The sequence below is a fragment of the Anas platyrhynchos genome, chromosome 11 (genome assembly GCF_047663525.1).
Source record: "Anas platyrhynchos isolate ZD024472 breed Pekin duck chromosome 11, IASCAAS_PekinDuck_T2T, whole genome shotgun sequence".
Classification (NCBI taxonomy): Eukaryota; Metazoa; Chordata; class Aves; order Anseriformes; family Anatidae; genus Anas; species Anas platyrhynchos.
The window spans coordinates 24,415,017-24,426,965 of NC_092597.1; the positions used below are offsets into that span (position 1 = coordinate 24,415,017).

The 11,949-nt window shown below is 34.3% G+C and overlaps 1 protein-coding gene across 2 annotated transcripts in view; it reads left to right on the top strand.

Annotated features, from left to right (window-relative positions):
* SPG11 (SPG11 vesicle trafficking associated, spatacsin) overlaps nt 1-11,949 on the top strand; it is a 36,973-nt gene that overhangs the window by 10,544 nt on the left and 14,480 nt on the right. For both annotated transcript variants that reach the window (XR_011811901.1, XM_027465625.3), the window contains exons 16-29: nt 531-734; nt 1,485-1,591; nt 2,410-2,555; nt 3,068-3,229; nt 3,973-4,039; nt 4,523-4,688; nt 5,876-6,081; nt 6,646-6,754; nt 7,184-7,343; nt 8,568-8,825; nt 9,051-9,251; nt 9,576-9,683; nt 10,902-11,061; nt 11,479-11,693. Coding sequence is in view for 1 of the 2 variants with exons in the window: in XM_027465625.3 (XP_027321426.3) it covers nt 531-734; nt 1,485-1,591; nt 2,410-2,555; nt 3,068-3,229; nt 3,973-4,039; nt 4,523-4,688; nt 5,876-6,081; nt 6,646-6,754; nt 7,184-7,343; nt 8,568-8,825; nt 9,051-9,251; nt 9,576-9,683; nt 10,902-11,061; nt 11,479-11,693 (2,269 nt within the window). In the remaining variant the exon portion in view is untranslated. The remainder of the gene's footprint in view (nt 1-530; nt 735-1,484; nt 1,592-2,409; nt 2,556-3,067; nt 3,230-3,972; nt 4,040-4,522; nt 4,689-5,875; nt 6,082-6,645; nt 6,755-7,183; nt 7,344-8,567; nt 8,826-9,050; nt 9,252-9,575; nt 9,684-10,901; nt 11,062-11,478; nt 11,694-11,949) is intronic.

Consider the following 11,949-nt stretch of genomic DNA (forward strand, 5'->3'; position numbering starts at 1 on the left):
GTGCTTTTAACGTGTTATACTTGCTTTCTATCTTACGTGAAGCCAAAATAAGACAGTTACAGAAGTACACGTTAATAAAATCTTTGATACCTATTCATTTTATATTGTTTAGTGCCCTTGTTTAAAACGGCACAAATCCATCAGTAAATTTATTTTTAGTTGTGTACTTCCACTTTTCAGTACTCTGAAAACAGGAAGAAACACGGGAGCAACAGAAATCCTCTGCCAGTGTTTTGATCTTTCAAAAAGATTATATACCTGCTGTCCATTTTACTGCAAGAGAAAAAATTCTGAATGTAGTATTTCACTCCTTATGTCCCATTCTCTACAATGAATAGTAACTAGGATACTGTTAAAGCACTATCAGAGGTATTTTGTCAGGTTATGTTTGCCTTGGTAGTGAAGTAACTCCTTAGAAGGAAAATTCTGTTTTGTAAGTTTGAAAATAGCCTCCAGAACTTTTTAAAGGGACTAATCAGTGTGTATGTATGTTTTCTTTTTTTTTTTTTTTTCCTCTCTCTCTTTTTAAGAAATGGCATTTTTGTCCTTTCTGAGTTGGAAGATTTTGAACTCCTGCTCCAAAGACTGGTTTACCTAGGGGGAGTACTGCAAAATCCTCACCCTGTTCCAAAATACTGTGCTGCAAATGGTTTGGACTTCCACACTCATTTTGTCCTTCACTGTTTAGAACATAATCTGCAGTACATGTTGTACACTTACCTAGATTACTACAGGTATGAATGCTTTTTTCATCCATTGGATTACATGCAGATTTAAATAATGGAAGACAACTTTAACAGTTGGCAGTAAGAGTTTTCTTAGGCTCTTACTGTTTGTCCAGTGAGACATCTGGGGTTACAGCAGTGTCATTGAATGAAAAACTGAAGCAGTGTTAGGTTTCATTCTGTATTGTGAAGCTTTATCCAGGTTATCTTGTCATGATTATTTGTGTGTTAGTCAGTGAAGAAAATGATTATGGTTGTGATGAGTGTAATATTTGTAAGCAGTGCAATCTCAAATGAGCCAAGGCAACTTGTTCTTCAGCTACAACTCCATCTAACTGTGTAGTTGGCTTTTCTCTACTCCACTTTTACCTTCTTACCAACAAAATTATTATTTTTTTCCAGTGTGTGTAATCAATTTTAATTTCATAAAATATTCAGACTATGGAGAACAGTGTTTGTGAATCAAGTCTCCTCTTTGGAAAATGTTTGGGGTTGTCCGTTCTGGAAGCTATTATTCTGATTTACAGCAGCAAGCAAGCACAGAAATGTAAACTTAAGGTGTCTCTGGCACTTTATCAGCTAAAGATGTACATCTTATAGTGATGAGTGGTATGATTCAACTCTGTCATGATAATGGATGAAATAAGTCACTGTAACACCAAGTCAGATGCTCTTAACTTTTAATGCAGTTTTATATTGGGGCAGAGGATGCTTACAAATACTGTGTTTTCACTGTGTTGCTACTATTTTCTTTTCCAGTTTAACCCCTTCTAATTGCCCTATTTTGGATAAAAAGGAATTGCATGAAGCACATCCCTGGTTTGAATTTCTTGTGCAGTGTCGAGGGGTTGCCAGTAATCCACGAGGTAGGAATCTGGTCTTGCTCAGCAGGTGGTCTGAGGTTTAAGCCAAGTATTTGGGATATCTGGGTTTAATTCTCTGCTCCGCTGTAGACTTTTTTTCATCACGGCAAATCATTTACATGTGCATTGATCAGTTCCATATCTCTAAAACACAGCTTGTAATGTATATTTAAACTGTGCTTGAAGATCTGGAGGTATGTCAGAATTGGTTTGTGTATGTTCATCATTGCATCCAATTTGACTTTATTCCTAAAAGGTTGAGCAGCAGGAGAATAGACACAAAAATGCATGTACCATTAAAATTAAAGCTTCACATAGTTCTTGTGCTGTATTATGACTTCTCTGTCCCTTGGGTTCTGTGTTTGCTTGGACCAAGACATTTTGTTAGTTATTGTCATTGATAATCCACGGAGTTTGTGTGCTTACTTCATTTCACCTTTTTTTTTTTTTAACCTTTCATCTTTTTTAGTGGCATCCATTAACAAATGATAAAAATAATGTCCAAGTGAAGCATGCTTTTTTTTTTTTTTTTAAAAAAAAAAGTTTTAGCAGTGTGTAAGATAAAGAATTGAACTAATAAAATGGAAAAATGCAGGACTATCTAAACCAATCAGTGGAGGTAAAATTGTGGCATAAAATTAGGGAAAGTTTAGTGAAAATGGGAAGGTTTTAGCTGTATTTGTAAGTTATAAAAAGGTCACTTTTAACAAAAAAAAAAATAAAAAAAAAATCATATTTGTAGAAGAGTTATAATGTACAATTTAATAATTTAATACTTTTTTTTTCCAGTAAATTACATCTCACTTTTTTTCTCTTTCCAGATCCAAAGATGATTTTTCAAGCTAGTCTTGCAAATGCTCAGATCTTGATTCCTAGTAATCAAGCCAGTGTGAGCAGCATGCTACTGGAAGGACGTACACTATTGGCACTTGCTACCACAATGTATGCACCCGGAGGTATTGATCAGGTACAGCATGGAACAAATTGTTGACAGGTTTTTGAAGAAATTCTCACATGGTATTGAAAATTCAAATGAATAAATTGATAGAAATAAACACACTAACAACAACAAACACTGTCTTCCCATATGAAAATCTAGTTTTGTTATTGCATGTTTCAATTTCTTGACCAAATGAGAACTCTTAGGAGTAGAGCGTTTGATCTTATGTGGCTTGGAAATAGTAAGACAAAGTGGCTGTGACTTGGAATCTTTAGCTTCTTTATAATAGTTACAGCTGAGAGTGTTTATAGACACTTGTGTTCCTAAAATAGTTCAAGTTTAAAAAAAAAAAAATCAATAAATTTTTAAAATGCCGTGTATACATAAAGTAACTTAAAACATCATGTGTCTAATATAGCTTACAAGATTTTTTCTTCGTGTTGTTACTGTTTGTCAAATTTCCATGAATGAGAGTTTTATTATAATCTTAATGCAATTTCTTCTTCTTAATTGAATGATTTTGCTTCCCTTCGATGTAGGTTCTTCAGAATGAAGATATGGAAAAACCTCTAAAGAAAGTTGATCCACAGCTCTTAAAAATGGCATTGAGTCCTTACCCCAAGCTCAAAGCTGCTCTCTTTCCCCCGTGTACTTCTCGTGGAATTTTGCCACCTGACATTTCTCTTTACCATCTTGTTCAGGTATGCAAAATGTTTTTCAATAGAGCTGTTCCTTAGAACAAAGGTAAACTGAGAGAAGTTTGTTTTCAGCTAAAGCCTGGAGTGTAGGGGCCATTATCTTGTTTTCTCGGAATTCTTAATTTGGACCTAAAGTTTATAGCTCCATTAAAAATATTTTTTTAATGGTAGCTAAATATTGGTCATATTGAATCTGGCTGATATTTTTTTTTTAAACATCTGCTGTGTTTAACTTCAGCAGAGGTGGTGTGTGGCAGCTCAGAAAAGTAATATTCTTGCTGCATTCAGTAGACAGGTTGTTTAGTATTACAAAAATTAAAATGTTTTAAATCGTCTAAGGGAAATTGAAATTTAGAATTAAAGAATAATGTCTCATGGAGTGTTATGACACATTTCTGGGCAAATGTCTTTTATTTTTTGAAATAAACTGGAAGTTGGAAGAAATGACAGAAATTACTCATTATCAGGAAAGTGGTAGCTCTGCTAAAATGAGAGCTTAGCAAAATGCTTAAACATGTTCTTTCCCTGTTTTGTTAGACTAAAATCTAAGCATTTTCTTGCATTCGTTTATCTACTCTGTAGGATCAGAATGTAAATATGTACCTTTGAGAGAGGCCTGCACCAGATAAATAGCAGCATAGGCAGTTCTTGACTATCTGCTAATATAGGTCCCTAAAATATTCTCTAGTCTGGTCAGATGTGAAAAGCTTAAGCTGTCTTAATATGTTTTGTGTCTAATCTTTCAGACATTAGTGCCTTTTGATCCAACTAAATTATTTGGCTGGCAGTCAACAAATACTCTTGCTCTATCAGGTAAGTTAATTTCAAGATTTATGTGCTTTTTAGACAGATCCTAGGATGAAATAGCTTCCAGTGGAATGATCTGAAGGATAAATATAAAAGGCTATTCCTTTAACAAAAACAAACAAACAAACAAACAAACTGTATTTTACTAAAATTTTGTTTTGAAATTAAATTATGGTTAGATATGTTTCCTTTTTTCCACTTAGCTCTTTACATTTTTTTTCCAAATGTATTATGAAGTAGGAAAGCAGTTTTACAACTAAGTTGAGGGCCTATGAAGAAGTGATTTGCCCATGGCTATTAGAAAAAGTTACTGCTTTTACAGTTCTGATTTTACAATAAAAATCGGAATTTCAGTGGGATTTGGGTATGCTGAAATTTGAATTAGAACACGCGTTAGAGGTATTTGATTGTCGTCTCATGTTTGGTAGTCATTTTCTATGTTTAATTTAATTGTTTATCAGCTTACAAAAATGATAATATTCTTTCTAGATACATCAAGTGACTTTCCTCATTTTTCATCCCCTGAACTGGTGAACAAATATGCTGTAATGGAACGACTGGATTTTTTGTACTATTTGCAACATGGACGTCCAGCATTTGCTTTTGGTACATTTTTGGTCCAGCAGTTAGTAAAGAGCAAATCCCCCAAACAGCTGTAAGTTTTCTCTAAAATGTTAGTTGGATGGTTCTGTGGGAGTTACAATCTAGCACATGGAGTAGCTTTAATACTTCCCAACAGTGTGGAAAAAAGTGGTGTTCATAATATCACTTAAAATTTTAGGTGTCCTGGGAATCCGTTCAGTTTAGCATCAAGTTGGATAGAAATAAAATAATCACCTAAAAGATGGTGAGCTTTATTATTAAATCTTCATTTTAAACCTGAATAAAATTTGTATGATGAAAGCTAGGAATAAAGAATGTTCCAGTCATATCGAACACAGGTAGGTTTTTCTTCTAGGGAGCTTAACCTCTAGATAACTTTATGGAAAAAAGGTACCCCTCTACTTGGACAGTTCCTAAAGATGACGCTTCTTCAGTTAATTAAGAAGAATGATATATTAGAGATTGAAGGAGTTAGCTTTTCTGTCTGAAGCTTCAAAATCATGTGCTCAAGAGAATGCAGTCAGACTATGCATGCTTCATGAATACGATGAATTTACAATTCATAGTCAGCAGTGATATCAGGGGAAATCACTATTTGTTTCTAGAAGGTCTTGTTTGTGTATTAGTCACTATTTGTTTCCTTTCATGATTTTGATATACATGATATACAAATCAGTTTCTGGTATCTGAACAGGCAAGATTTGGGCAAGAAGAAAAGCATACCTTAATGAAGGCTGAAGTGTTTAATATTTTAGAAAGGTGATTTAATGTAAGACCTGAGCATGCATGAATTTTTCAGTTACCATTATGGAAAAAATTCAGACATCTGGTGAGCCAACCACTGTTGAAGCCTTCAGGTTGTCTTTTTCACTTAGAGTAGTCTGCAAATCAGGTTCTTGATGCTGCAATGCTTGGATTGTAAATTCTACAATGGGACGCTTTCTAATTTAAAAAACAAAACAAAAAATCTGCTCTCAGGCATATTTATTAATTTTAATATCAATTGCATTGCCTTCAGCTTTTTAAAGTTTATTAAATTGTGAACTCCCTGCTTGCATTTTGAGCATTTCTTATATATGGGACTTCGTTTTTATAACTACATTTTTCTAAATGTGCAACTTGGTTTGTAAATATTTCCCATGCTAACGAAGTCTTCGTGTTTAGTAAACCATACATAGGGAATATTTGTGTTTGAAAATTGGTTACAAATCACGCATATTGACTTCTTTTTTGTTTCAGGATTCAGCAAGCAGGAAATGAAGCCTATATTTTAGGCCTTTCTTTCTTCAACATACCTTCAGTAGGAGCAGCTTGTGTTTGTTTTCTGGAACTGCTTGGTCTCAACAGCCTCAAACTGCGAGTCGACATTAAAGTTGCAAACATGATATTCAGTTACAAAACCAGAAATGAAGAATCTCAGCGCAATGAAATAAGAGAATCTTTGGGTAAGCATGCCTTTGTTTGCTTTAAAATAGGGTACTATTTATTAGGAAAAGATAAAGAGAGACTGAAAAATGGTGCTTAAATTCTTAGGAATGCAATGAGAGCATTTCTGTCCTTTAAAGAGTTAAGACTTGCTGTTCTTATATTCCTGCTTCTTACTAATTCTGGAGGTGCATTTTGAACCTGTCATGCTAAATAAGGCAGGAAGACTAATGCATGCTTTTAAACAGCTACCTGAGGCTCAATTTAATTGCTTAGTAAGGTTCCACCTAATGTTGTAATATAACTAGATTAAACAAAGGGACGTTACCAAATCACTTCTGTAATTGAAAACTGCTACAGTAGAATCAGATGTTCAAAGCTGTAAGGAAATTAAATTTATCCTAGGAATAATTTTAGAAAGTTTGATTACTAAGTAGACATCTGCAGGTGTCTTTTTGTCCAAACTGCTGGCAGTTATTGAAGCATTTACATTAATAGGATTTGTACTTCTTGTTAATTCCGGTACTTTTGAAAATATTACCCGTATTCTAATCTCAGAAATAATAATATATTCTTTTAAACAGTTGAAAAGTTAACAAAGTTGGCTGAAGGTGAAAAAGCAGCAACAGAGGAAGTTCTTATCTCCTTAGAAGAAGCCTTCTGGGATGAAATTGAACATCAAGGAATAAAGAAGTAAGGAAAATGTAATTTAAAGGATTATGCTGACAAATTGAAATTGAGTATTGAATTTTACCATCTCTGTATTTAGACATTATGAAAGAGATCTGAGTCTTATTACAATAAAATAAACATCAATATTTGAGTTTAGCATACAATCTTGGTATTTCAAATAACAGGGGTAGTAGATGTATATTGGCAAGAGTAAAGAAATTCTGTCAGCATGTTTGACTAATAGCTCCTCAGGGCATGCTTAAGAGAAAAGATTATTGAATTATTTTTCTGGTAGAAATATCAGTTTATTACAGTTCAGGCTTAAAATTTTGTTCTTATGTATTTTTCCTTTTTTTTTTTGGTTTGGTTGGTTTGTTTCTTCTTTTAGATACAGTACACAGAGGCAAAATTAGAAATGCTGATTTAATGTTATCTTTAAATTGGATGCAGGACGTCTAGTGACTCTAGAAGGCAGTGGTCTTTGGTAATGCAGTTCTGCAAACTCCATAACACGAGGCTGAGTACATCTTACCTAAAGGAATGTGCTAAATCCGATGACTGGCTGCAGTTCATTATCCAAACCCAGCTGTACAGCTACAAGCCAGATGAGGTAAGCTGTCTGTGTATGGGTTTAAATGAAGATGAGATTTTCAAGAACGCTCATTGTGAAGCAGTAAAAAATATATATATATATAATTAATTTAAAAAATTTAAAATAAATAGAAGGAAAAAGGGATCCTGCTAGCAAGAGAATATTACATTGTGTAGACAACAGAAACTTGAAGCCTCATCTGTTTCCAGGGAGTTAGAATTTGTCTTAGGATGCTCAATAATCCTCTGTTTACGATAACCCTTCCTTTACAGCTGGATTTCCTGACTTTTTTACTTTTCTCTGTTTCTTGGTATGTGAAAAGCTAACACAAGATAAAGGAAATTGACTCCAGAAGCAGCTGAATCTTCAGCAGATATAATAATGTGCTTCCAAGGGCATGAAAGCTAACTATTAAAGGAGAAGATTAGGAAGAAACTTCCTGTTTCAGTAATGGAGAAAACATTTTTTAGAGAGAATTGATTTGATGAGTGTCTCTTTTGAAGTGGATTGGGCATAAAAGTATTTGCCAAAAAGAGACTTCACTTTCTTGTTAAATTTAGTTGAAATTATGACACATTCATACAGCTTAACTCGTGTGGTTTTTTTTGTTTGTTTGTTTTTTAATCATTTATTAACATTTTTTTTTTACTGGAGAGTTGGTTACCGTATGTTCAATTTAAGTTTTAATAAAGCTACTCATTTTTCCTTTCAAAAGTTACATTGTTTTTGTGTAAATATATTTTAACTTTTGAGACTCCAGCTCTTCCATTTTTGTTTTTAAGTGTAATTTAAAATAAACAAAATATTACTGGTAGTTAAAAATTGTATGCAATTTAGGAAGGGTAATAGGAGGAAGCTAACTGGAAAATTGCAGCTTAGGTGATACTTAGCAGGTCTGTGTTTTTTTAACTTGGATCTTTTCATTGCTTTCACAAAACACATAATTACACAAAAGCATCTAACTAGACATGAATACTTTTTCATCATATGAGAGAGATGAGAAAAATGGGTTTCTTTAAAAGGCATTTTAGATTCAAATAAGAGGAGGAGTTTCAACATTTTACTAGAATAATTCACACGTACAGAACATGCTTTCTTCTCTAGCTCTCCAGAAATGTTCTAAGCAATCAAATTTGAAGGATGTTTTGCTTGTCTTTTCTGCATATTTAATGCTTCAGTCATCCTTCCCTCATTCTCTTTGGACCATGCTCTGTATAGATGCTCTTGGTTTTGTTTTCTTAGGTCATTTCTATTCTTCACGGATTCACTCCCATTTTACAAGATCATTTGATGTTGGCATTGGAGAAGTTACCGTTTTCATGTGCTGCTACAGGGAGTCCTGCAAACAGTGCTGCCAGTATGTTCAAGAGCAAAAATGTGAACAGTCTCTTTCAAATCCTTTTTCGATGTCAAGAGAACTCCAACCCTTCACGTTACCTTTTGACTGAAGGATTGAGAGAGCATGCTCCCATTCTGAGTGTTTTAGCAGTATGTTTCCAAGTAAGTATTGATCAAGTTATTTATCTTCTAGAGGAATAAATTATAAATAATTAAGACATTTTTATTGTGCATAGCTACTTTAAATGGTAGATATGCAGGTTGCATTCATCATTTTTTTCTCAGTTGTAGTAATTGTAATTAGTATGACACATTTAGCCAACTTAGATGCAATGAAGTGACATGTGTCATCTGGTTATTATAAAAACCATCATTTTTATTTGACAGGATGCCAACATTATTCATTGTCTTTGTGTCTGGATAATTACTACTGTGGATAATGTTACCAGATCTGAAGCAACAAACCATATTCAGACATCAGTAGAAAATCACATATGGGATCTCCATGACCTATCAATTATCTGGAAAGTGTTTTTAAGGAATCAAAAAAGTAAAACACTTATAAAGGGCTTCCAGCTATTTTTAAAGGTAAGTTCATGTAATTTTTAGTGATTGTAGATACTTGAACGTATCTCAAATGTTCTTGGAGAGGAGAACACATACAGTTTCCCTTCTGTCTTGGTATTTTGTGGCCTAGATAGCCTGGGTGTAATCTACTGAAAATCCTGTCCAAGGAAGAATATTGTTGAAAGGAAGTTCTTCCAACAGTTACAAACCTGCAGGTCATATATCAAGCTTGAAAGCAATTTTAATAAATGTGAACTTTACCATTCTAGTACTGAGGAACACAAAATTATTCCTTTATTGAGGTACTTATAGGAAAAAGTTATAATTTATTTTTGTGTCTTAAAGGATTCGCCTTTACTGCATATACTGGAGATGTATGAACTGTGTATGAACTGTAAAAAATATAATGAAGCTAAAACCAAACTGGACAAGTTTCAGGAACAGCTCACAGAAGTAAGATTTAATTTTCTGTTAACCTCTTTGCATAGGTTATCTCCCTACTACAATGTCATAGCCATTTAATGTCATACATGAAAATAATGAAGAAGACACTTAAAATAATCGTAGAATTGTTTGGGATGGAAGGGACCTTAAAGATCATCTAGTTTCAACCCCCCTGCCGTGAGCAGGGACGAAGGGATCTAGGAGCTGATTTGTGAAGTAACAGGTTTCAGCAGATTCTTTTCATTGCTGGTAGTTGATGGAGAATTGTTTTTGACAATTTGTTCAAAACTTACAGTGCATTTTTCTAAATCATTTTGTTCTAAGTTGATATGGGCAGATTGAAATACAATTGCAACTTCCTTGAATGAACAGTTTGCTGTTTGAGAGTTGGCATTTAGTAAGGTAGGAAAGTAAGGTAGAAAGTAAGGTAAATTGAGTTATTTGTGTTGAGTAAAAGTATGATATTCTTTGTTGTGCTGATAAAGCAGTGACTTACAGAGAACACCTATTCAAGAAAGACAACTGTTTTTAACTACGTTACAAGGTTTCTGAAAGAATATGTGATAGTGCTTTAGCCCTGGCAGTTGTTAGAAATCGTATGGGCTTTTCTTTGAAAATGACTCAGTGAAGTGAATTACTGTCCTACAGTCCATGTAGAACACTGATTTAGCAGTCAGTTTTAAGAGGACTAAAGTGGTTTCATTCTGTACCCTTGGTTGTCACGTACAGATATTTTTGCAAATTATTTCAGTTCTTTCCTTTCTGTCATGATTTTCTAGTTCCACGAATATCTTGGTGACTAACATTCATGCCATTAGCGATTGGTTGTTTTCCTTCCTGCAATTCAAGCTCTGGCTAGATCAGTTTCCTTTTCCTATGTACTGCTTGCAGAGTGGATATGCTTATAAAGTGTACAGCTGTATGACAGGAGCTATTAAGCTAGCAATTTATTTTATCTACCCATGAAACCTTCTTGCACCTTTTATCTCCTCCGTGGTTATCAGGAGCAATTGCTGGTCACCCTGTAATAAAATTTACTATCTTCAAATCAAATTCAAGCATATATTGGCAATGGAGCAAGTGCCCACTTGGGGAAGGCATTTCATCATTTCCTAAAGGAGTTTGATCAGGCATGCCTCTGATAAGCAGTGTGATTGCCAACAAAATGCAGAATATACTTGCCAAAAACAAAAAACACAACACTTACAATTCTTTTTGTATACACAGCTTAAAACATCAGATGAACCAGCAGCTTCAGAATTACCTGTGCAATGGTTGGAGTCACAAGCATTGTTTCTTCTTGAATTGATGATGCAGCAATGTAGAACAGAATATGAATTAGGAAAGCTCTTACAGCTGTTTGCTGCAACAGATAATCTACTCGATGGTAAATACAGCTTCTTCTGTCAGGTGATAGCACTGCTTTAACCTAAAGACTGCATAAAATGTTTTTTTGAGTGACAGAAAATGTTTACTTGAAGTGTAATCATATTATTTCATTTTTGTATAAGAATTTACGTAACCAGAATTGGTTCTTACGGTGAACTGCAGCAATGAAAATGTAATTCTATGCAAGTCTGTTTGGGAGCATGATTAAGTGCAAGTGTATGTTGATGAGGAGTACACAAATGACCTACAGAAGTATTTTAGTTACAGGTTCAGAATATATTTTTGGCTCCATGAAAACTTTAGAGCATAAAATCTGTTCTCCTTCTCCAGCAGGGTCACATGCTGGAATAAGCAGCAGAATTCCCTCTCGTTTAAAAACCAACTGCCTTTAATTGTTTTTACTCCTTTGAAACAGGCCCTTATGTGAAGAAACTCTGTGCGCTCATTGAAACCCTGAAGGATTCCTCCGTATCAATTAATCGCTCCATCCTAACCAGTTACAATACAGAGACATTTCAGAATGAGTGCAGATCAATTTTGGAGCAGCTACAAGAAAAAGGAATGTTCTCACTGGCTCGGGAGGTAGCAGAATTAGCAGAGTTGCCTGTGGATCATGTAGTTACCCAAGAGGTATAACATAGTTCAATAATGACAGTCACCTCTTAATAATTCTGTTATTGGCAGTACTGAGAACATAACTTCTCAGCCTTCCTGAAGCAGGTTCATACTGAAATCACTTTCTATTTTAAATGCAAGTACACTGAGCAAGTTGGCTACAAGTGCTGTGCTGAAAAGGACAGCACATCTTTTCTTATTCTGTTATTTCTTTTACTGGTATATAATCAGCTTTATTGGTTCTTTCTAGATGGATTTTTTTTATATTGAG